Source organism: Saccoglossus kowalevskii, chromosome 1 (assembly GCF_978046115.1).
Source record: "Saccoglossus kowalevskii chromosome 1, keSacKowa6.1, whole genome shotgun sequence".
In the NCBI taxonomy this organism is placed as follows: domain Eukaryota; kingdom Metazoa; phylum Hemichordata; class Enteropneusta; family Harrimaniidae; genus Saccoglossus; species Saccoglossus kowalevskii.
Genome location: NC_140641.1, coordinates 46,917,816 through 46,945,127, shown reverse-complemented (window position 1 = coordinate 46,945,127; position 27,312 = coordinate 46,917,816). Strand labels below are relative to the sequence as shown.

General features: G+C 37.1%; 1 protein-coding gene across 1 annotated transcript in view; it reads right to left on the bottom strand.

Annotated features, from left to right (window-relative positions):
- Window positions 1-1,114: 1,114 nt before the first annotated feature.
- LOC146750927 (methionine--tRNA ligase, mitochondrial-like) overlaps window positions 1,115-27,312 on the bottom strand; it is a 54,471-nt gene continuing 28,273 nt past the window's right edge. Inside the window, exons 4-11 of the mRNA XM_085496451.1 lie at window positions 20,869-20,997; window positions 19,626-19,737; window positions 19,239-19,369; window positions 17,325-17,431; window positions 12,462-12,561; window positions 8,552-8,663; window positions 2,677-2,886; window positions 1,115-2,080 (exon numbers count right to left, since the gene is read on the bottom strand). Of these exons, the coding sequence (XP_085352577.1) occupies window positions 1,707-2,080; window positions 2,677-2,886; window positions 8,552-8,663; window positions 12,462-12,561; window positions 17,325-17,431; window positions 19,239-19,369; window positions 19,626-19,737; window positions 20,869-20,997 (1,275 nt within the window). The 3' untranslated portion in view covers window positions 1,115-1,706. The remainder of the gene's footprint in view (window positions 2,081-2,676; window positions 2,887-8,551; window positions 8,664-12,461; window positions 12,562-17,324; window positions 17,432-19,238; window positions 19,370-19,625; window positions 19,738-20,868; window positions 20,998-27,312) is intronic.

Sequence of the window (27,312 nt, the reverse complement as noted above, 5' to 3'; positions counted from 1 at the left end):
ACCTTGTCCAATCATGTTCAGACTTGATAGACACATGTCGCATATATACATATTAATTTGTTTGATGGTCAAATACTCCCAATTTTAAAGAATATGCTACAAAATAATGACATTCTGGACTTTTATCTCGGTTACACATTGTTCATCTTGGTACATACATTGAACATTTATATATTATTTTTTTCAGATCGGTTTCAAAATGGCTAAAGGCAAATGCTGTTCTAGAGCCATATCTCTTACATATTTTGTTTGGTTGCAATCACAATTTATAACTACATTATACATCATGTTATTTGGTTCATGTTCTCATTAAAGATGACCGTCTCACTTCAGTTTTGTTTAAGCGGCAATAGTTGTACCGGTAACTATCAATCTTCATTCTCTAATTGTTGGTTTTAATAAAACATTTTTGCATTAGGACAAATTTGTAATGACCATCGTCAAAATATGGACACTGAAAGCATAGCGTATACACTATATACCAACATACATGTACATTATTGAAATCCAGTTATTCAGAGATTAATATGTTTTAAAATGACAACTTACCGAATACTTCGCCATTTAAGGCCTCGCACTTATGATTTTAAGTGCCTTACCCAGAATACTAGAATAGTGTGTGTAGTGTACTATATTTTTTTTTTCAGTCTGGGAACCGATTTGACCGATTTCAACGAAGTGGCCACTACTTGGTTTTCACATTGTATTTTATGTGTTTGGATATTGCCGCTTTTATATCACTTTTTGCTCAATAAATATTCAACTTTCTTAGTAAGTATTCGTTGTCCACTGGTTCTTAACCAGTTTAGTTCCATACATTTATATGTATGTGTATCAATATAGTTATTAAAATGTACAACCGTCAATCTTGGTATGATTACCTGGTTCTGGCAATATCGCCCGTCTCATAGTTTAACCACAGGGAGTCCAGGAACTATAATCAACTGTACGCAGTCCCTATGCGCGGGAGGGGGAGGGGTATCAGCTGGTATTTTGTGCAAGAAACAGACAAGGGATGAAGACTCCAGCGAGCTCATGTTTTTTAAACTGGAAAAAAAAGACGTTCAGAATGAAAAATAAAATCTATAAAAAATACCAGGTTGAAGAATATTAGTTGCTTTTTCAAATTGACTCTATATTTACATACATGAAGTGACATAATGTCCATAGCGACATTGGACGTTGCTCGAGTTGCAGTAGCTATAAATCAGTGTTTCCCTCAGATTATCCTAATTAATGTATGATCAGAGAGAAATATTACTTCAAGAATATAAGACAATAGAACAGTATCTAAATTAATAATTCTGTTGCTTAAATAGTCCTGCAGTATGCAAATGAATGCACCTGTGACATCGAGTACACATATATTGAATCCAATTGATATACAGATACATCATACAATGTGTTCATTACAGCTTTGATGTGTTTATACATCTTGATTGATTGATTGATTGATTGATTGATTGATTGATAGCATAACAGATTGTCCCACTAACAGACTGCATGTGTGCTGGTTAACATATGAGAATTCATCACTCCGCATAATCCCATGTGGCATTCATAAAGGTGTCATGGACGGTGAATCAACATTAGACATATTCACTAGAAGTCACACTAGTGGTACCAACCAGACAATCTCTCATTCTCAAAATGCACATAGATGCCACACATTTCAACAAACAACATGTGCCAACAAAGTTGTTTAATTATTTTTTTATCCTTGTAAACAGAACACCTGTATCAGGTCCCAAACTGTGTCCAGCATTTAAACATGTATCAGCGTGCAAAGATGAAAAACAGTTCAAATCACTCCATGTCCTATTGTGGTTCAATATTCCAAGTCTGGATAGTAGTTTGTCAGCTAAATTAGGGGCGACAGGTTGCAATAGAATTCCTGATATCCTAAGCGTTTCCATGGCAATGTGCAAGACAGTGTTCAACCATGTTTGATCAGCTGCATTCTTTCTAAGATTCCATGGTTCATGGCGTTGTATAAAGGCATTGGTTTCCCTTAAACATGACATTATTTCCTTTATTGCTTTATGAACCTCAAAGTTTATGTAATATTGGTGGACACACTCTGTGAACAAATTGAAAGAAATAAGCAAATGTATAAAATATTTCATATTTCTGGACATTGGGGAAACTCAAGTACAAGTGGTGGCACTTGACATACAAACCGCCCCCAACAATATATATACATTGTATATATATAGCTCACAGGAACACATTTATCCCCATACTCCATGTAATACCATGTATCAGGTATGTCACATATCATCAGGACCATTTTATTTTCATTTGAATTTACACTTATTTGTCTTGTTTTTTTTTCTAATTTCCATTTACATTATGAACTTAAACAGTTATTATATATTTATCCAAATTTATTATGTTTCGTTCATAGCCTCTGATAAAGCCTTATTTTTAAGGTGACATGAAGAATTAAAAGTTATTGATCTTTTGAAATAGACAACCAGCTGTAGTAATATAAACTTATATTATCTCATCCACTCTACATGTCAATGAGGATTAACCTGCAAGGCTGAACACTATATATTATTAATACTAGCTATGTAATGTACACATGAAGGGGTTTGAATAATGAATCAATATTCAACTTTTCACATGCAAATTAGTTGAATGAGTGTTATATGGGTCCTTTTACTTTGTTACCTGGTAAATTAGTAAATTTCATAATAAGATTATAGTCATCTCTGGTTGCCTTGATACCACTCTTCATCACTGGAGGAAATAAATTAGCATCAAGTGGTGGGAAAATCTGCTTTGGATTGAGTGATTTAGCAGTACACCTTGAAAGTAAATTACCAAGTGTATCACACAATTCTGCATTCAAGCATTCAACAACTTTATCATCATAATAATCTGAAATGAAAGATGACAGTGCAAATAATCTTAGTTTAATATGTGTATTTATATAAACTGAATATATAAGAAGAAGTCAAAATCAATCTGCATAACAACAGGGGTAAACCAGGTGACTATACTGTCCAACCCTTAGTGAACAATCAGGCAATATTAACATGGTTTCTTTATTCGTACAGTGAAGATAAATCATGTTCATGTGTGTGTGTAAGTTGAAGTGAACATGCCTTGCATGCACATGTCACATTGAAATAAACATGCCTTGCATGCACATGTCACATTGAAATAAACATGCCTTGCATGCACATGTCACATTGAAATAAACATGCCTTGCATGCACATGTCACGTTGAAATAAACATGCCTTGCATGCACATGTCACATTGAAATAAACATGCCTTGCATGCACATGTCACATTGAAATAAATATGCCTTGCATGCACATGTCACGTTGAAATAAACATGCCTTGCATGCACATGTCATGTTGAAATAAACATGCCTTGCATGCACATGTCACATTGAAATAAACATGCCTTGCATGCACATGTCATGTTGAAATAAACATGCCTTGCATGCACATGTCACATTGAAATAAATATGCCTTGCATGCACATGTCACGTTGAAATAAACATGCCTTGCATGCACATGTTACGTTGAAATAAACATGCCTTGCATGCACATGTTACGTTGAAATAAACATGCCTTGCATGCACATGTCACGTTGAAATAAACATGCCTTGCATGCACATGTCACATTGAAATAAACATGCCTTGCATGCACATGTCACATTGAAATAAACATGCCTTGCATGCACATGTCACGTTGAAATAAACATGCCTTGCATGCACATGTCACGTTGAAATAAACATGCCTTGCCCAAGTGCATGTTGAAGTTGAATGGAAATGAACATGTCATGTTGAAATAAACACATCTAGCACATACCCCCGGGTACATTGTGTCCTGTTCATGCTGGCAAAATAAGCATGTTCTACATGTGTTAAAATAGGCTTTTCAAATATGTGGTGTTGTAATTGTTATAATAATAACAACCTTTATTGATATTGATTAGAATACAATAAGGACATACTGTAATGAACAATAAAATACATAAGTAACAAGTCATTGAAAATGACACAGTCCCCGTTAAGTTCTCTTTGTGCTCGTCATATTAAAGCGGAGGGGTTGTCGCGAGCATGTCCTTGAAACTTGAGTTCCAAGTGGCGTATACAACAGATTGTTTATTTACATCAAAACATGTGTTTCGTGTCATAGTAATATGGCCAAAATAAAAACAGTCGTTATTCAGCCATCTTTGATCTGATTATGAAACACACTGATATGTATAATGTGTGTGCCAAATACGAATGAAAATGGTACATAAATTGTGGAAATATAGTAGTAAGGCCAAAAAGTCAGATGGCTGTCAATCATCCATCCTTGACCAGATTTTGAAACGAATTGTCATGGACATGCATCCTAACATGTATAAAGTACATGTATGTGCCAAATTTGAATGAAAACTGACAGAGCACGTCCAAGATACTGCATAAAAAAACAAAAACAAGATGCCTGCCAGTCGACCATCTTTGATCCAATTGCAAAATAAATCGTCATGGACATGTATCCTAACATGTATAATCTATGTACCAAGTTTGAATGACAACTGACAAAGCATGTCCAAAATACAACATTTTCAAAAAACCAGATGGCTGCCAGTCGGCCATTTTGAATTGAATCGCTAAACCACTGCATGTGCATATGTCCCACATAAGGTACTAGGCACATGCAAAGAATGAACGGAATCGGTCCACAGGATTCTGAAATATGACGTTGGATAGACTGACAGACGGACACACAGACGGTCGGACAGACAAACTCAGGAACTCACGGACGGTCGGGGACATGTATCATAACATGTATGATCTATGTACTAAATTTGAATGAAAACTGACAAAGCATGTCCAAAATACAACATTTTCAAAAAATAAGATGGCTGCCAGTCAGCCATCTTTGATCCAATTGTGAAATAAGTCATCATGGACATGTATCCTAACATGTATAATCTATGTACCAAGTTTGAATGAAAACTGACAAAGCATGTTCAAAATACAACATTTTCAAAAAAACAAGATGGCTGCCAGTCGGCCATTTTGAATCGAATCGCTAAACCACTGCATGTGCATATGTCCCACATAAAGTACTAGGCACATGCAAAGAATGAACAGAATCGGTCCAAGGGATTCTGAGATATGACTCCGGACGGACGCACGGACGAACGGAGACCGAATTATAAGTCTAATTATAAGACTAATAATAATAATAAAAAAGAAATAAATAGTAATACTGTGAAAATATTATTATATAAATATTTTTTGGTGTTATTTTGAGGCAGCTGGTAAATTGCTTTTCATGAAATTCTCTCTTTTATTGAAACAGTCGCTGATAAGCTTGGCAATTGCTTGGACGGTTTCAGAATTTTTGTTATTGAGAAGTGCTTTCAGATTACCGGACAAGTTTACGTTTTCAAACAAAGCATCTCTTTCAAATTTTTACTGGTTACAATTGAAGAGGAAGTGTTCTTCGTCTTCAATTTCATTGGAGTCACAGACAGGGCATGTTCTATTTAAAATATCTATGTTGTGATATCGCCCAACTTCAATCTGAAGTATGTGGGCACTTATCCTCAGTTTAGTCATAGATGATCTGTGGATGGGGTTTTTAATAATTTCAAGGTATTTTTCAAGTGCAAAATCAGTTTTCAGCTGCCTGTAGGTACGAAGTTTATTTTTGTGATTAGTGCCTTTATTGTCATTATGCATTGTTTCTGCGCAGTGTTTCTCAAACATATTTTTTAGTTTTTTTGTAGCTAATGGGATAATACTGGTTTTTTCGCAAACATCACTAATTTCTATAAGGTTCAGTAATTTTTTTATGCCTGTGGTCCAATTACTGACGTTTTCTTTGTCCAAATTGGTGCCAAGTTTGTAGGCCTCAGTGATTAGAGTGTTTTCATCCATATGTTTTATTTTCAGCCAGTAATTAATCATACGTTTGATGCTTGAGATGATAAGTGGATATCTTCCCAGTTCAAGTAAACATGCCAAGTTTGTGGCTTTACAGTTTACTTGTAGTAGGTACTTACACATTTTGTGATGTAATTTTTCCATAGGCAAGGATTGTTTAAACAAGTCTGTTGAGTGCATATTAATAATATCGCTTGCCCAGATTTCGCTACAGTAGAGTAAAATTGGTTTAACCATAGCATCAAACAATTTCAGATGTGTTTTGATTGGGATATTTGGGTCTGCATAGAGTAATTGTTTTAGTTTAAAAAGTGCCTTCATTGCTCTGTGACTAAGGTCTTCTTGAGCTCTGTTCAGTTTACCAGTAGCATTGATTTTAACACCAAGGTAGGAGTATGATGAGATGTTTTCCAATTTTTGGCTATTAATTTGAAATCTGAACTTACTTAATATTTTACCTTGCTTGTTGAAAATGATAATTTTTGATTTTGACACATTGATATCTAGTTTCCATTGTTTGCAGCCAGTGGCATTCTGATAAATAGATTTAATTATGTTGTGAAATTTTCCTGAGATTTTGTTTTTGTGAAGTTTATATAAAAGACCGAGGTGCCAAATGGAATCAAACGCCTTCTTAAAGTCGATGAAACATGCAAATAAATAGTTTCCTTTATTAAGATATTTTGTTATTAGCTGTTTGAGAACAAAGATATGGTCCGCTGTGCTGAATTTTGGAATAAAACCGATTTGCTCTTTAATTATGATATTATTGCTTTTTACATGTTTGGTCTACCTTTGTTTCAATATGGCTGTGAAGAGCTTGCTAAGACTGTTTAAGAGAGTTATCCCTCTGTAGTTGCCTGGATCAGATTTTTCCCCTTTTTTAAATATTGGAGTGATAATGCCCAAATTCCAAGAGCTAGGGAAATGGCCACTCGTTAGGATGAGATTGAACATTTTTTGTAGAGGTTTGATGAGCACATTTCTCCCTGTTTTAATCATCTCATTTCTAATATTATCAATGCCTGGAGATTTTTTATTTTTCAAGTTGCTGATTGCAGTTTGTATTTCTAACTGTGAAATATTTTGGTCTAGCTCAGCAGTAGGTTTAATTTCCTTTTCAAGCTTAGCAATCTCTTCGTTTAAAGTGCTTTCATCAGTATTATTTATTGCATTTAATTGTCTGAAATGTTCATACCATTTTTGGTCTTCAATGTTTTCACTGTCATTATTAATTTGACCATTTCTAAGCTCCTTGATCAAATTCCAATATTCTTTGGAGAAGAATTACCCATCTCTTCAAGTTTATTTAGTATATGTTTTTTATAGTTTCTTTTCGTTTTCTTAACCATTTGTTTGTATTTCTTTTTCAGACTATAGCAGTTGTTTCTCAAATCATTATTGTATGGGTCAGAACATAATTTCCTGGATATTATCTGGACATCTTTTTTAAGATTGCCAAGATCATTGGAATACCATTTTGGTTTAATTGTTTGATGTTTATTGTTTTTTCTAATAAAGTTTTTTTTAAGACTTTTACCAGCTGCCTCATGGTAAATATTTGAGAGTAAATGTTCTGCTTCATCAACTGCCTGTTGTGTGTCATCAAAGTTTGCATTGGAGAAATTATTGATTAGCTTACAAATCTCTTTGCTGTGTAAAGCATCATTATAAAGAAGTTTGGAATTATCATGCCAAGAATAAAAGTATTTCGGGCCATGAATTGTAGTATAATTATTTTGATTAGTTTTAGCAGTTTCACAATTTGTTACAGCATTTGTTTGAAGAAGAAAAAGACAATGTGTGTCTAGCACATGTATTGCGCAAGCATGCATTGAAATAAAATTATTCATAGATTTGAAATGGATGTGTATTGAGTGGCAATGGAATATACAGGTTTCTCACACTGAAATGATCATCTCTTGCATGTGTGTCCTGATTTCAAGTTGAAATAAACATGTTTTTATCTTGTGTGCATTGAAATAAACATGTTTTGTTTGCACATTACAATACACATGTATTGCACACATGCTGTATGGAAATCCACACTTCCCATGTGTGTGTATTAAAATGAAGGGGTGGCACGCATGTAATAAAATGAACATTGTTAATGTCCCTACTGGAATTATGATAAATGTAATTTATGCCAAAAATAAAATATAGACCAAAAGCATAATAAGTAATTGAGAGTGAATAATTGGCTGGTCTAGTCTTAACAGAAATTAGATGTAATATATTACTCTTCTAAAATTGAAATATATGGTCAGAAATTAAACAGAATATGCCATTCATGAGTTTTTGTATTCATTTATCCAGGTTAATTAATGAACGAGATACAGTAGTATGGTCAAAAAGCAAGATTACAGGCTGTCAACCATCTTTGATCTGATTGTGAAACTAATTGTCATGGATATGTATCCTAGCATGTAGAATTTGAAGAGAAAAAAACAAGTCAACAATATATTTTAAAAACACAAAATGAATCATCATGGACAAGTATAATTTGTAGCAAATATACTGATGAAAAGTTGAATATCTAGAAAATAAAAATTGTAAACTGTATTCTGCATTTGTGGAGCTTATCATTATGTTAGCCTTGACTACCCCCTTTAAAAGGCATTATGAATTAAAAGAATTACCTCCATCAGAGTGTGGTACACCTTCTCGTAACAGGAAATAGCGAAGACCATCAGTGGTGAAATCTTTCACTTTCTCAAGAGGATTCACAATATTTCCTTTACTTTTAGACATCTAGTAATTATAACAAGTTATAAAATTCCCATCATCACAAACATTATATATTTCAATAGTTGTTTTTTTATTATTTACCAAATAGCATGTTATTTAAGCCATATATACGATTTTGAAAAAAGCAAACCTGATCTACACAGCAAATATCAAAGACATTGGGTACAAAGAATATCATTGATTTCATGCAGTCATAAATCAAAGAAAGTTTAGAAAGAACCCTTGTGTACTGAGGGTGAAATGATAAGAAAGGATGTATTCAAAATAAAGTAAAAATGTCCATACACCTGATATATCTCAGGTCTTTGAGATATGCAGTGTAAGAGCACAGTACTGAAATTGACAAAAGAAACAAAGCAGGTTGAAGCACTTATATGTACAAAGCGGTTCTTCAGATTGTAATCCAACCATCAGACAGATATATCAGATAACAAGTCATTGTCAATGAAATAGTCCCGTCATGTTTTTAGTGACTATGTCAAACAATGAAAAGCATAGTAATATTATGTTTAAATATTCGGATAATATTTAGCCTTTTTACTACAAATGTGCATGAAAAAAAGTTTCTGAATGCCCCAGAAACTGTTAATGACATGTTCAAATGTTGATTTTTGGGACAATTAATGTCTGTCATTTGAAGGTCAACAAAATAAAACAAAGCAGAACTTGCCATTGTATTAAATTTAACCCAAATCTGTACATTACAACATCTGTGTAAAATGAGCAGAACACTTGTAAAAAACAAACTGGCTACCAGCCATTTTGAATTGATTCACCTAAAAAAAGACGTGTACCATTAACTCACCATGACTGATGTCAATGACAAGTTTGAATGAAATCAGTCATTGCATGTCCAAGGAACAGTTGATGAAATGTTTGAAGTTTGTGATTTTATTTGTTTTTGACAAAAATGGTCAAAAACGGCTAAATTTTGATGAAAACGAAAAATAATGAAAAACCACATTTAACCGATTATATCTTGCCTTTGTACAATATTTAACCCAAATCTGTACAATCATGTCTGTAAAATGAGCAGAACACTTGTAAAAAAAACAAAATGGCCGCCATTTTGAATCGAATCACAAAAAAAATTACGTGCATCAATAACCCACCATGCTTGATGATTAAATGAAATCGGTCAAGACATGGTTGATGATATGTCCAAATGTTGATTTTTGGTATTTTTTGGGGATAAGACTGGCCGCCAGTTGGTCAAAGGTCAACCAAATTAAAAATAAATCGATATGAACATGTCCCCCATTATGACTTGTCTTTGTACCAGCTTTGAAGAAAATCTGTCCATGCATCTCTGAGAAATGATGGACGGACGCACACACGCACAGACGGACGCACGCACAGAACCCAAAACATAAGTCTCTGTTTCAGACTACGTCTGATGGGGACTAATTAATGTGTATTATTGGAAGTAATTCTGCCAACAAACACATCAACTGCCCAAAACAAATCACATAAAATGACTACTTGGGAAGACTGCTGCCATCAAATACTTACCTTCAGGCCATCAACTGTCTACAGGGAATGACATAGAAGTACTCCTTGGGAAGTCCTCTGCCATCACTTGCTCATCTTGATGCATTCAATTGTCCAATATGAATGACAAAGAATGACACTTGGCAGTGGAAGCTCTGCTGCCATCAAAAATGCTTACCTTCTGGCCTTCAATTGTCCAATGTGAATGACAAAGAATGACACTTGGCAGTGGAAGCTCTGCTGCCATCAAAAATGCTTACCTTCTGGCCTTCAATTGTCCAATGTGAATGACAAAGAATGACACTTGGCAGTGGAAGTTCTGCTGCCATCAAAAATGCTTACCTTCTGGCCTTCAATTGTCCAATGTGAATGACAAAGAATGGCACTTGGCAGTGGAAGCTCTGCTGCCATCAAAAATGCTTACCTTCTGGCCTTCAATTGTCCAATGTGAATGACAAAGAATGACACTTGGCAGTGGAAGCTCTGCTGCCATCAAAAATGCTTACCTTCTGGCCTTCAATTGTCCAATATGAATGACAAAGAATGACACTTGGCAGTGGAAGCTCTGCTGCCATCAAAAATGCTTACCTTCTGGCCTTCAATTGTCCAATGTGAATGACAAAGAATGACACTTGGCAGTGGAAGTTCTGCTGCCATCAAAAATGCTTACCTTCTGGCCTTCAATTGTCCAATGTGAATGACAAAGAATGACACTTGGCAGTGGAAGCTCTGCTGCCATCAAAAATGCTTACCTTCTGGCCTTCAATTGTCCAATGTGAATGACAAAGAATGACACTTGGCAGTGGAAGCTCTGCTGCCATCAAAAATGCTTACCTTCTGGCCTTCAATTGTCCAATGTGAATGACAAAGAATGACACTTGGCAGTGGAAGTTCTGCTGCCATCAAAAATGCTTACCTTCTGGCCTTCAATTGTCCAATGTGAATGACAAAGAATGACACTTGGCAGTGGAAGCTCTGCTGCCATCAAAAATGCTTACCTTCTGGCCTTCAATTGTCCAATGTGAATGACAAAGAATGACACTTGGCAGTGGAAGCTCTGCTGCCATCAAAAATGCTTACCTTCTGGCCTTCAATTGTCCAATGTGAATGACAAAGAATGACACTTGGCAGTGGAAGTTCTGCTGCCATCAAAAATGCTTACCTTCTGGCCTTCAATTGTCCAATGTGAATGACAAAGAATGACACTTGGCAGTGGAAGCTCTGCTGCCATCAAAAATGCTTACCTTCTGGCCTTCAATTGTCCAATATGAATGACAAAGAATGACACTTGGCAGTGGAAGTTCTGCTGCCATCAAAAATGCTTACCTTCTGGCCTTCAATTGTCCAATGTGAATGACAAAGAATGGCACTTGGCAGTGGAAGCTCTGCTGCCATCAAAAATGCTTACCTTCTGGCCTTCAATTGTCCAATGTGAATGACAAAGAATGGCACTTGGCAGTGGAAGCTCTGCTGCCATCAAAAATGCTTACCTTCTGGCCTTCAATTGTCCAATGTGAATGACAAAGAATGACACTTGGCAGTGGAAGCTCTGCTGCCATCAAAAATGCTTACCTTCTGGCCTTCAATTGTCCAATATGAATGACAAAGAATGACACTTGGCAGTGGAAGCTCTGCTGCCATCAAAAATGCTTACCTTCTGGCCTTCAATTGTCCAATGTGAATGACAAAGAATGACACTTGGCAGTGGAAGTTCTGCTGCCATCAAAAATGCTTACCTTCTGGCCTTCAATTGTCCAATGTGAATGACAAAGAATGACACTTGGCAGTGGAAGCTCTGCTGCCATCAAAAATGCTTACCTTCTGGCCTTCAATTGTCCAATGTGAATGACAAAGAATGACACTTGGCAGTGGAAGCTCTGCTGCCATCAAAAATGCTTACCTTCTGGCCTTCAATTGTCCAATATGAATGACAAAGAATGACACTTGGCAGTGGAAGCTCTGCTGCCATCAAAAATGCTTACCTTCTGGCCTTCAATTGTCCAATGTGAATGACAAAGAATGACACTTGGCAGTGGAAGTTCTGCTGCCATCAAAAATGCTTACCTTCTGGCCTTCAATTGTCCAATGTGAATGACAAAGAATGACACTTGGCAGTGGAAGCTCTGCTGCCATCAAAAATGCTTACCTTCTGGCCTTCAATTGTCCAATGTGAATGACAAAGAATGACACTTGGCAGTGGAAGTTCTGCTGCCATCAAAAATGCTTACCTTCTGGCCTTCAATTGTCCAATATGAATGACAAAGAATGACACTTGGCAGTGGAAGTTCTGCTGCCATCAAAAATGCTTACCTTCTGGCCTTCAATTGTCCAATGTGAATGACAAAGAATGGCACTTGGCAGTGGAAGCTCTGCTGCCATCAAAAATGCTGGCCAGTAGAGAGCATGAAATCTACAAAGAATAGAATTTGATAACTCAGCATCAGTTATTTGTCATGACATTCATGCAACTCATTAAAAACAAGCAGCCTCTCGGCTGAGATAGCTCCGCTATTTGCAATGCACATTTCAATTATAAAACAGAAGATATCATTAGAAAATGAACAATATGCATAGTATCAATGCAATGGGACTTGCTGTTTTCAACAAAAATTCAAAAATATCATTTTTCACCATAAATGATTGTGGTTTTTAACAAGAAGAAAATATCACTTTTTACCAAAAATGACAAAAATATTCACCAAAATTACAGAACTAAAGATATCATTACAAAATGAACAAATCTGAGAGAGGTCCACATGTAGTACCTATATATGTAATATCAAAGCAATTGGACTTGCGGTTTTTAACAAGAAGTCGAAAATATCCCTTTTTACCAAAAATGACAAAAATATTCACCAAAATTACAGAACTAAAGATATCATTACAAAATGAACAAATCTGAGAGAGGTCCACATGTAGTACCTATATATGTAATATCAAAGCAATTGGACTTGCGGTTTTTAACAAGAAGTCGAAAATATCACTTTTTACCAAAAATGACAAAAATATTCACCAAAATTAGAGAATTGAAGATATGATCATGAAATGGACAAATCTGAGAGAGGTCTACCCAAGGTACATATACACCAAGTATCAAAGCATTCAGGCTTGTAGTTTTCAAGAAGAAGTCGAAAAAGTAAAACATTGACACGGACGACGACGGACAATCACTCATATGATAAGCTCCGCTCGACAAAGTCGACAGCGGAGCTAATAAAAATATGGTGAAAAAGAGCAATGTTATAGTAGCTGGCTAAACTATATTATCAGATTTGCGTATATATTATACAAAGTGGTTTTATTTTTTGTTGCACAACTAATGAATTAACATCCAAAAAATGCATTTTTAAGCAACCATACAATACCAGTAGACATACACCACGGGCCCCGGGCCCGACTGCCCTCTTTGAGTGAGGCATCACTGCCCTCTTTAGATGAGGCACCACTGCCCTCTTCAGGTGAGGCAACAAAGTCCTTCTCAGGTGAGACATCCCTTCCCTCTTCAGGTGAGGCATCACTGGCCTCTTCAGGTGAGGCATCACTGCCCTCTTTAGGTGAGGCACCACTGCCCGTTTCAGGTAAGGCAACAATGCCTTCTTCAGGTGAGGCAACATTGCCCTCTTCAGGTGAGACAACACTGCCTCTTCAGGTGAGGCATCACTGCCCTCTTCAGGTGAGGCATCACTGCCCTCCTCAGGTGAGGCATCACTGCCCTCCTCAGGTGTGGCAACACTGCCCTCTTCAGGTGAGGCATCACTGCCCTTTTCAGGTAAGGCAACAATGCCCTCTTCAGGTGAGGCAACATTGCCCTCTTCAGGTGAGGCATCACTGCCCTCTTCAGGTGAGGCATCACTGCCCTCTTCAGGTGAGGCAACACTGCCCTCTTCAGGTGAGGCATCACTGCCCTCTTCAGGTGAGGCAACAATGTTACCTCTTCAGGTGAGGCATCACTGCCCTCTTTAGGAGAGGCACCACTGCCCTTTTCAGGTGAGGCATCACTGCCCTCTTCAGGTGAGGCAACACTGCCCTCTTCAGGTGAGGCAACACTGCCCTCTTCAGGTGAGGCAACACTGCCCTTTTCAGGTAAGGCAACAATGCCCTCTTCAGGTAAGGCAACAATGCCCTCTTCAGGTAAGGCAACAATGCCCTCTTCAGGTAAGGCAACAATGCCCTCTTCAGGTAAAGCAACAATGCCCTCTTCAGGTAAGGCAACAACGCCCTCTTCAGGTGAGGCATAACTGCCCTCTTCAGGTGAGGCATCACTGCCCTCTTTAGGAGAGGCACCACTGCCCTTTTCAGGTGAGGAATCACTGCCCTCTTCAGGTGAGGAAACACTGTCCTCTTCAGGTGAGGCATCACTGGCCTTTTCAGGTGTGACATAATAAAGATAATTTATTGCATCCTTAGAAATACAGTGTTTCCATCAGTTTATAGCAACAAAAGTAAGATATTAAAAAACAAAATAACAAAATAACTATAGCAAATAATAAATGATAGATTTTAGTGTTTTTGTTAAGTATCTTTCTCGTTTCTCATTAAGAACGAGCTGTGTATAAATTCTCCAACAAGTTTGATTACATTTGTGTTAGAATTTTTCATTAAGTATGTAAATTTCTGTTGGTCAGTTTTTGTTTCATCAGGAAACTGTATATTTGAGAACATATCCATTCGCAGTGTGTGATATTTTGGGCATTTGATGAGGAGATGCATTTCATCTTCTATGTCTGCTAAAGTACATTGTTTACAAATCCCTGCCCTTTTCAGTTAAGGTGAACACACAACCCTCACAACTCAAGGGTTAGAATTACTCATTCATTCTGGTCAAATGCAAAATGGCACAGGTGGTTTCAGGGTATTGCGCAAAAACTGACCAGTGAGAAGCATCAATGTTTTTGGCTGGCATGGCATAAGGAGTGGAATTGGGCTTTAGTGTTATTCCACTGTAAGGCCCGAGTTGATATTCAACTGTGCTGATCACCCTGCTGTCTTGTATAACAAATCTCAATGAACATGCATGATGTACGAGTCAAGGCATGTTTGAGATACAGGTGGCATACAGATTCACGGATGCACACACATACACATGAAGGTCAAAACATCAGATTTGCGTATATATTATAAAAAGTGGTTTTATTTTTTGTTGCACAACTAATGAATTAACATCCAAAAAAATGCATTTTTAAGCAACCATACAATACCAGTAGACATACACCTCGGGGCCCGGGCCCGACTGCCCTCTTTGAGTGAGGCATCACTGCCCTCTTCAGGTGAGGCAACAAAGCCCTTCTCAGGTGAGACATCCCTTCTCTCTTCAGGTGAGGCATCACTAGCCTCTTCAGGTGAGGCATCACTGCCCTCTTTAGGTGAGGCACCACTGCCCTTTTCAGGTAAGGCAACAATGCCTTCTTCAGGAGAGGCAACATTGCCCTCTTCAGGTAAGGCATCACTGCCCTCCTCAGGTGAGGCAACACTGCCCTCTTCAGGTGAAGCATCACTGCCCTTTTCAGGTAAGGCAACAATGCCCTCTTCAGGTGAGGCATCACTGCTCTCTTCAGGTGAGGCAACAAAGCCCTTCTCGGGTGAGACATCCCTTCCCTCTTCAGGTGAGGCATCACTGGCCTCTTCAGGTGAGGCATCACTGCCCTCTTTAGGTGAGGCATCACTGCCCTCTTTAGGTGAGGCACCACTGCCCTTTTTAGGTGAGGCACCAATGTCCTTTTCAAGTAAGGCAACAATGCCCTCTTCAGGTGAGGCAACATTGCCCTCTTCAGGTGAGGCAACATTGCCCTCTTCAGGTGAGGCAACACTGCCCTCTTCAGGTGAGGCATCACTGCCCTCTTCAGGTGAGGCATCACTGCCTTCCTCAGGTGAGGCATCACTGCCCCCTTCAGGTGAGACATCACTGCCCTTTTCAGGTAAGGCAACAATGCCCTCTTCAGGTGAGGCAACATTGCCCTCTTCAGGTGAGACAATACTGCCTCTTCAGGTGAGGCATCACTGCCTTCCTCAGGTGTGGCAACACTGCCCTCTTCAGGTGAGGCAACACTGCCCTCTTCAGGTGAGACATCACTGCCCTTTTCAGGTAAGGCAACAATGCCCTCTTCAGGTGAGGCAACATTGCCCTTTTCAGGTGAGGCAATACTGCCTCTTCAGGTGAGGCATCACTGCCTTCCTCAGGTGAGGCATCACTGCCCTCTTCAGGTGAAGCATCACTGCCCTCTTCAGGTGAGGCATCACTGTCTTCCTCAGGTGAGGCATCACTGGCCTCTTCAGGTGAGGCATCACTGCCCTCTTCAGGTGAGACATCACTGCCCTTTTCAGGTAAGGCAACAATGCCCTCTTCAGGTGAGGCAACATTGCCCTCTTCAGGTGAGGCAATACTGCCTCTTCAGGTGAGGCATCACTGCCTTCCTCAGGTGAGGCATCACTGCCCTCTTCAGGTGAGGCATCACTGCCCTCTTCAGGTGAGGCATCACTGCCCTCCTCAGGTGTGGCAACACTGCCCTCTTCAGGTGAGGCATCACTGCCCTTTTCAGGTAAGGCAACAATGCCCTCTTCAGGTGAGGCAACATTGCCCTCTTCTGGTGAGACAACACTGCCTCTTCAGGTGAGGCATCACTGCCTTCCTCAGGTGAGGCATCACTGGCCTCTTCAGGTGAGGCATCACTGCCCTCTTCAGGTGAGACATCACTGCCCTTTTCAGGTAAGGCAACAATGCCCTCTTCAGGTGAGGCAACATTGCCCTCTTCAGGTGAGGCAATACTGCCTCTTCAGGTGAGGCATCACTGCCCTTTTCAGGTAAGGCACATACACTCACATACACATGAAGGTCAAAACATCAGCTTTTCTTTTTGAACTTCATATGAGCAGAAACTAATTATAAAATAACTCCATACCACTGACTAAAAGCTTTGACCTATGCAGCAGGAGGTAAAATATAACAGATGGTCTTGTACAGAGACAAAATAAAAGGCTGTTTCATTTTTGTACAGAAATATTTGGCTGTTACCCTTTCAGGAGATACTTAGACATTTAGGATAATTCTTAAAGGTGCATTTGAAATCTGATTCCTGTAGAATAGAGTATACATGTAGGTACATAATACATGGAGATATTTAAATATTACAATAATAGATATGTTGTAAATTTGTATTGTGATGAATGACTACTTACTTCAGTATATCCTTTCCCACAAGGTGTACTGCTGGCCATCTATATGACTTATGTGGGTAACCAGATACTGTCAAATAATTCACTAATGCATCTAACCAAACATATATCTAAACAAAATGATGTACACTCAGTTATAGAAAAGAAGAGTCAATGTCATTAATTGTTATATTTGTGTAAAATCAATGTCGCCTATACACACTAGAAGATTTAAAGATATATGCAGATTATCAAAAATAGTATCAATGCAATCAGACTGCTAGTTTTCAAAAAGAAACAAGTAATATCTTTTTTTATCAAACATGAATTTCATATGTAGCACTCATAACACTACATATCATTTTTTTAGCATAGGTCACCAAACAAAATTTTGAGATATGATGGAATGTTTTAATCTGATTAAAATATGATGTAGTATACAGGCTTTAAGTATTTTGGTTATAAACTGATTTTAATTTTATTTTTTTATTACTTTTGTTAATAATGCCTTTTATTTTATTATTTTACTTTGATTTTGATTTTGTGATTTTTTTTATGCCAATGTAACAAGATTTCAACAAGAGCCAATATCGATGATTTTAGTCAACGAATCACAGACCTCCTTCTATAGCGCACATGATGACGTCACTGTGCAGAGTCAGGTAGCAAACACACTCAAATAAAATGGTGATTATACCGTCGTTAGCGATCGAGAAAAACACAGCTTTTTGGTAAGTTTAAATGCAACAAAAGTAATTTTTTTATGTTTATATTGTGGCTCGAATGGTTCGGGTTTAGATCGTTATTTTGCATAGTTATTCTGGGAGTGACGATTTTGTTTCCACCGGTTAGACCGAACACCGGTGTCTTTTTCCAGTCGCTTGCCCTGGAGACGGGTGATGTTTTGTTGACGATTGGACCAAAATCTTCTACGGTATTGAAGCCGTAGCTGTAAATATTCATCAAAATGTGTCAACATTTTGAACATTATACAATAACTCTTTATTAAAGTAATTGAGCTGATTTGGACTGGAATAAAACATTTTTTATTTGGAACACATCGCAATTGATCAGGAAATATTTTTTTACTCCAATTTTCTGCATCGATGCTGTGGGCTGGTGACCGTTATACAATTTAAAATCAGTTTGCATTGTTTACTATAGCTGTTTACAGTGTTCTAATCATTACGATTTACTTATTTTTTTGCTTCCATTCTAGATAATTATGCTCAGTGTTTGATGTAAAATTGAAGCGATGACTGAATAGACGAACCTTGGCTGGCGAAGATGTATCAGGAAGTGTTCACATTTGTTGGAAGTGAAAAAAATATTCAATGTAATGACAAAAATTGTAAAATGGTGTGGAATTTCTTTTGTAAATAAAAATATATTAGCAATTTTCTATTAATGGTTTATTCAAGTGGGCAAAATATAATGTACAGAAAGATTGCCCGTAGAGTATCGCGACACTGAAAAGTAAGCAACCGACAGCCTGTATAAAAGGGGGGCTGTGATTGGCTGTTACTTACACGAGATTTGAACGGGACTTACATAGGCGTCGGATCAAATGTATGTAGGGCCGAATAAAAAAAGATTGTCTTGTGAAAAAGGTGACCATATATTTTTATTCCAGAATTCTTAACAATACAGTAATCGAACCCCTCTCAATGGATTTCGGAAATTTCTGAGTATGTTTTTAATGGTAGCAAACTACCTTACCACACCGATCCACATCACACAGCACAGCCAGAAAGTGAGACAAAGACCAACTAATTTTGCTCTACAAATGGTGCAACATTAATGTCCAGCAATGCTGTGTTTAAAGATTTGTGTGAATGGGTTTCATGGTTTCTACTTTGATTGGTCATATTTAATAACAATGTAGCTAAAACTGTATTAATGTAGACTGGAATACACATACAGGGTTGTGATACTTACTGTTTGAGTGTTGTCATTGGCAACAGGTATACCCCATTTCAGTCTACTACGTTGCCGGGATACAGATAAATCTGGCAAACCATCATTCAACCAGTGATGTAAAACTTTAGTGAACTTAGCTGGTTTAATAACTAGTATAAATTTAAAACAAGAAAACCTAGCATCATTTTATTTACAAAAATTATGGGTTGTTAACAGTATCAGTCAGTATACATGTTTAGGGCCTGACTACTTTTACATCATTGCTACAGACAGAACATGGTTGTCAACAGTATTAGTCAGTATACATGTTTAGGGCCAGGCTACTTTTACATCATTGCTACAGACAGAACATGGATTGTTAACAGTATCAGTCAGTATACATGTTTAGGGTTGTAATATAAATACCATTTGGATTATCTGCCAACCATCTTTGTATTCTTGGCCCAAATTCACTTAACCTGAACACGTAATTCTTTTCTTCAGTCCATTCTACTAGATTACCAGTCTCCGACGAAACCTACAGTGAATGAACACAAACAACTGTGATAACTTCTAATGTAAGTATTTACAAACTAAAATGCTCCTGTCAGCTTAATCCAAATAATTATCTCATCCCATAATAATTATTTGTCTAAAATAATGTCATTGAATGACCTCTGTTCACAAAGCAACAAATCAAGGAAAGGCCTCCACTCACATGGTCACCAATAAATGAATGGCCTCTGCTCACATAGCCACCAATCAATGAATGGCCTCTGCTCACATAGCCACCAATAAATGAATGGCCTCTGTTCACATAGTCACCAATCAATGACTGACCTCTGCTCACATAGCCACCAATCAATGAACGGCCTCTGCTTACATAGCCACCAATCAATGGATGGCCTCTGCTCACATAGCGACCTATCAATGATTGGCCTCTGCTCACATAGTCACCAATAAATGAATGGCCTCTGCTCACATAGCCACCAATCAATGGATGGCCTCTGCTCACATAGCGACCTATCAATGATTGGCCTCTGCTCACATAGCCACCTATCAATGATTGGTCACTGCTCACATAGCCACCAATCAATGAATGGCCTCTGCTCACAAAGTCACCAATAAATGAATGGCCTCTGCTCACATAGCCACCAATAAATAAATAAATGGCCACTGCTTACATAGCCTCAAATCAATGATTGGCCTCTGCTCACATACCTACCAATCAATAAATGGCCTCTGCTCACATAGACACCAATCAATGATTGGCCACTGCTCACATAGCCACCAATAAATGATTGGCCACTGCTTACATAGCCACCAATAAATGAATTGTTTTTTTCCAGCAATAAATATCGGTAACTCCCAAGAAAACAACCCCACAAACAATACGAAAATTCACTTCGCATTCGCTTTTATGTGAACAGATTTATGACTTTCACAAAATGATGTACATCAGTAACCTACCAAACACAATTGCTGTGACAAACTGACTTGGTTGGAAATTTTCACCATTAGTATGCATGTACAAATTACATCAAAATAACACAAGTTGCATCTCATAAATCTATCATATCTATTTCCACCAACATCTGCCTTAAAAGTAGTAAAGCATTATTACAAAAAATTTGTGTATAACATAAAAATTAAATTATGCATTCATTACCTTGGTAACATTTCCATGTTTATCTGTGACATCTTGCACTTGTTTATCTGTTATGAAAGCTTCGTCAGATATGGAATACCATCCACAGTATTTACCTTCATATATATAACCATTAGCCACTAATTTATTCTGACAAATCAATTTAAATACAAATCAAAGGAAGCTTAGAAAGAACTCCTTTCTATGTGCTGAAGGTATTGGAGGTAATAAATACAAATCAAAGAGAGCTTAGAAAGAACTCCTTTCTATGTGCTGAAGGTATGGAGGTATTAAATACAAATAGGGAATACCGTCTTTACTATATATTTACAGTTAACAAATTTGTTTCTATTTAAAAAATATAACTGCAAGCAATGATCAGTTGCATGTCCCTATCTACAACAGTACTTAAAATATTACATTTATGCATATTATTGAGGTCACATGATCCTATATTTTCATCTGAAACATTGGTCATATCACATTGATTTCAATCAAACACTAATCAGGTTTGGGCATTATCCTGGAGCATTAAGACTCTTTAAAATCCATTGAATGGTTCATAAATTTAAAAGGCCTAAAATTGGCTAATTAATATGCAAAGAAGGTAATTATTATACACTGAACTTCAATAAAAACCTAATCAGGTCCATGCAATATCTCAGAGCATTCATTTACCAAGTTTCATTGAAATGGGATGATAAGATGGAAAAGCCAAAAATTTACTAATCATTATGCAAAATAAGTAATTAATATGTACATTAGAATGCGTAGTCCCAGACCATCAGAGTGGTTCTTTAGATATTAGTGAAGCAGTCATGGAACCGCTAAAAATTAGGTAATAAACTTTACATTACAATCATGTCTATATATCACTCTTGAATCTCACTAACTCTACAAGATTAGAATCACTGTTCATCACCATCATGTCTATATATCTCTGTTGATTCTCACTAACTCTATAAAATTAGAATCAATTGTCATTACATCATGTCTATATATATCTCTTGAATCTCACTAACTCTACAAAATTAGAATCACTGTTCATTACCATCATGTCTATATATCTCTGTTGAATCTCACTAACTCTACAAGATTAGAATCACTGTTCATTACCATCATGTCTATATCACTCTTGAATCTCACTAACTCTACAAGATTAGAATCACTGTTCATTACCATCATGTCTATATATCAATGTTGAATCTCACTAACTCTACAAGATTAGAATCACTGTTCATTACAATCATGTCTATATATCAATGTTGAATCTCACTAACTCTACAAGATTAGAATCACTGTTCATTACCATCATGTCTATATCACTCCTGAATCTCACTAACTCTACAAGATTAGAATCACTGTTCATTACCATCATGTCTATATAGCAATGTTGAATCTCACTAACTCTACAAGATTAGAATCACTGTTCATTACCATCATGTCTATATCACTCTTGAATCTCACTAACTCTACAAGATTAGAATCACTGTTCATTACCATCATGTCTATATATCAATGTTGAATCTCACTAACTCTACAAGATTAGAATCACTGTTCATTACCATCATGTCTTTATCATTGTTGATTCTCATTGACTCTACAAGATTAGAATCACTGTTCATTACCATCATGTCTATATATATCTCTTGAATCTCACTAAGTCTACAAGATTAGAATCACTGTTCATTACCATCATGTCTATATCACTCTTGAATCTCACTGACTCTCCAAGATTAGAATCACTAATCATTACCATCATGTCTATATCACTCTTGAATCTCACTAACTCTACAAGATTAGAATTAATTGTCATTACATCATGTCTATATAGAGGTATGTAAGGTTGCATAAATACGCCAGTTGCGAGTGGTGAGTTGCGAGTAGCAAGTAGCAAAATGTGTCAGTTGCGAGCGCTCGAAAGTGGCAGTTGCGAGCGCTCGAAAGTGGCAGTTGCGAGCGCTCGAAAGTGGCAGTTGCGAGCGCTCGAAAATGGCAGTTGCTAGCGCTAAAAATAGCAGTTGCTAGTGGCGATTTGTATGTACTTGCGAGTGCTAGCTACATCGGCATTGTGTGAAATAAAATTAAGTCCGATGTCCTACCAACTTGTTTTCAAGTTACATGTGTTGAAATGTAGCGAAATGTTGAATGTCTACGAGACTACACTAAGCCAGTGCGAGCGAGTCTGGCCGCTAGATCAATCGGAACTATATGAAATAATAAAAATAAGTCCTCGCCTCCGATGTCTTAGCGGCATATTTTCTTGTGGTGAGTGTTGACATGTATTGATATTCTAAATCTATATTCATTGAAATCGCCGATTTCTAGACATCTCGACCCAAGACACTTCGTCCCAAATTGGTCATCTCGACACAGACACCCTGGACATCTCGACCCTTCGCATCGAGGCGACCCTATCTCAATGTGGCGACGCAAACCTCTATCTAGTTCAAAGTTGATCGACATCTATTGATTTGAAACACCGGCTACAGAGAGCAATCTAGTGCAATGGATCAATTCAAAAAATGTTCAAGGGTTGCGTGCTGTGAAATGAACAACGAAAGTACATAAACGCCACAGTCCGCTTCATGTATATTAACATAATTTTTACAATGTAATACCTAATAGTTGTTAGTGTTATCTGTTTTAACATTTTATTTTATTCTTTATATCTGTATTTCTTGTTATTGTGTGTTTTTTGTGTATGATTATTGACCATGGTTAATGTATTTCCAATTCAATAATTTGAGTCAAATAAAATATACTATACTATACTATACTATATAACATTGAATGTTTAGTTTGATGATTGATAAATACGCATTCACTGGTAGATTGTTGCTTTCTTGTTGTGTCAATACAAACATGATTTAAACTTGTCTTTTCCGGTGTTTCTTTTCCCTTGCCATCATATTCAATATACGAAAATAGCACGCGTGTCTGTGCGTTTGCATGAGCGAAAGAGGCTGGTGAGACTGTGTCACAACGTGTTCTATTTATTTCCAAGGCGCGTGGTCGGCGCCTTTGATTGCATTTATTTTGTTGTTTTTTTATTCCCGAAATATATCACTGGCAGCAATTGTTTTGACATGTATCACAACTGAATGTTCAATCTGACTTTGTTTTGGCTATAGGTGTAGGTGGGTCGAGATGTCCAACGAAAAATGGGTCGATATTTTTGGGGGTCGAGATGTCCAGTACCCGAAATCGCCGATAGCCCCGACATGCATTGTACCGTCTGCTGTACATAAAACTCAAACAAAGGTCAATTTGATATTTCGAATGAACCGACGATATGACACTGTTTACAGTGATTTTGTATTTTTCTCTGTTAAAAAACGGCGATTACGGGAACGAGAGTACAAAGATCTCGAGTGAAGATTTGTTTTTCCCACAAACAATCTCAGACAAGTCCGCTTTAAATCCTCGCAACAAGAAAATATGCCGCTAAGACATCGGAGGCGAGGGGTTATTTTTATTATTCACACAGTTCTAGCGGCCCGACTCGCTCGCAACTGCTACGTTTAGTCACCGTCCCTCAACACATGAGGGACGGTGGTTTAGTGTACGTACCACACATAGTTCCGATTGATCTAGCGGCCAGACTCGCTCGCACTGGCTTAGTGTAGTCTCGTAGACATTCAACATTTCGCTACCTTTCAACACATGTAACTCGAAAACAAGTGGGTAGGACATAGGACTTAATTTTATTTCACACAATGCCGAGGTAGCTAGCACTCGCAACTACATAAAAATCGCCACTAGCAACTGCTATTTTTAGCGCTAGCAACTGCCATTTTCGAGCGCTCGCAACTGCCACTTTCGAGCGCTCGCAACTGACACTTTCGAGCGCTCGCAACTGACACTTTCGAGCGCTCGCAACTGCCACTTTCGAGCGCTCGCAACTGACACATTTTGCTACTTGCTACTCGCAACTCACCACTCGCAACTGGCGTATTTATGCACCCTTACATACCTCCTATATATATATCTCTTGAATCTCACTAACTCTACAAGATTAGAATCACTGTTCATTACCATCATGTCTATATCACTGTTGATTCTCACTAACTCTACAAGATTAGAATCACTGTTCATTACCATCATGTCTATATCACTCTTGAATCTCACTAACTCTACAAGATTAGAATTAATTGTCATTACATCATGTCTATATATCAATGTTGAATCTCACTAACTCTACAAGATTAGAATCACTGTTCATTACCATCATGTCTTTATCATTGTTGAATCTCACTAACTCTACAGGATTAGAATCACTGTTCATTACCATCATGTCTATATCTCTCTTGAATCTCACTAACTCTACAAGATTAGAATCACTGTTCATTACCATCATGTCTATATCACTGTTGATTCTCACTGACTCTACAAGATTAGAATTAATTGTCATTACATCATGTCTATATATATATCTCTTGAATCTCACTAACTCTACAAGATTAGAATCACTGTTCATTACCATCATGTCTATATCACTGTTGATTCTCACTAACTCTACAAGATTAGAATCACTGTTCATTACCATCATGTCTATATCACTCTTGAATCTCACTAACTCTACAAGATTAGAATTAATTGTCATTACATCATGTCTATATATCAATGTTGAATCTCACTAACTCTACAAGATTAGAATCACTGTTCATTACCATCATGTCTTTATCATTGTTGAATCTCACTAACTCTACAGGATTAGAATCACTGTTCATTACCATCATGTCTATATCTCTCTTGAATCTCACTAACTCTACAAGATTAGAATCACTGTTCATTACCATCATGTCTATATCACTGTTGATTCTCACTAACTCTACAAGATTAGAATCACTGTTCATTACCATCATGTCTATATCTCTCTTGAATCTCACTAACTCTACAAGATTAGAACCACTGTTCATTACCATCATGTCTATATATCAATGTTGAATCTCACTAAATCTACAAGATTAGAATTACTGTTCATTACCTTCATGTCTATATATCAATGTTGAATCTCACTATTAACTCTACAAGATTAGAATCACTGTTCATTACCATCATGTCTATATCACTCTTGAATCTCACTAACTCTACAAGATTAGAATCACTGTTCATTACCATCATGTCTATATATCAATGTTGAATCTCACTAACTCTACAAGATTAGAATCACTGTTCATTACCATCATGTCTATATAACTCTTGAATCTCACAAACTCTACAAGATTAGAATCACTGTTCATTACCATCATGCCTATATCACTCTTGAATCTCACTAACTCTACAAGATTAGAATCAATTGTCATTACATCATGTCTATATCTCTCTTGAATCTCACTAACTCTACAAGATTACAATCAATTGTCATTACCATCATGTCTATATCTCTCTTGAATCTCACTAACTCTACAAGATTAGAATCACTGTTCATTACCATCATGCCTATAAACAACTTATGAATCTCACTAACTCTACAAGATTAGAATCACTATTCATTACCATCATGTCTATAAACAACTTATGAATCTCACTAACTCTACAAGATTAGAATCAGTGTTCATTACCATCATGTCTTTATCATTGTTGATTCTCACTGACTCTACAAGATTAGAATCACTGTTCATTACCATCATGTCTATATCACTGTTGATTCTCACTAACTCTACAAGATTAGAATCACTGTTCATTACCATCATGTCTATATCACTCTTGAATCTCACTAACTCTACAAATTTAGAATCACTGTTCATTACCATCATGCCTATATCACTCTTGAATCTCACTAACTCTACAAGATTAGAATCACTGTTCATTACCATCATGTCTATATCACTCTTGAATCTCACTAACTCTACAAGATTAGAATCACTGTTCATTACCATCATGTCTATATATCAATGTTGAATCTCACTAACTCTACAAGATTAGAATCACTGTTCATTACCATCATGTCTATATATCAATGTTGAATCTCACTAACTCTACAAGATTAGAATCACTGTTCATTACCATCATGTCTTTATCATTGTTGATTCTCATTGACTCTACAAGATTAGAATCACTGTTCATTACCATCATGTCTATATATATCTCTTGAATCTCACTAAGTCTACAAGATTAGAATCACTGTTCATTACCATCATGTCTATATCACTCTTGAATCTCACTAACTCTACAAAATTAGAATCACTGTTCATTACCATCATGTCTATATATCAATGTTGAATCTCACTAACTCTACAAGATTAGAATCACTGTTCATTACCATCATGTCTTTATCATTGTTGATTCTCATTGACTCTACAAGATTAGAATCACTGTTCATTACCATCATGTCTATATATATCTCTTGAATCTCACTAAGTCTACAAGATTAGAATCACTGTTCATTACCATCATGTCTATATCACTCTTGAATCTCACTGACTCTCCAAGATTAGAATCACTAATCATTACCATCAT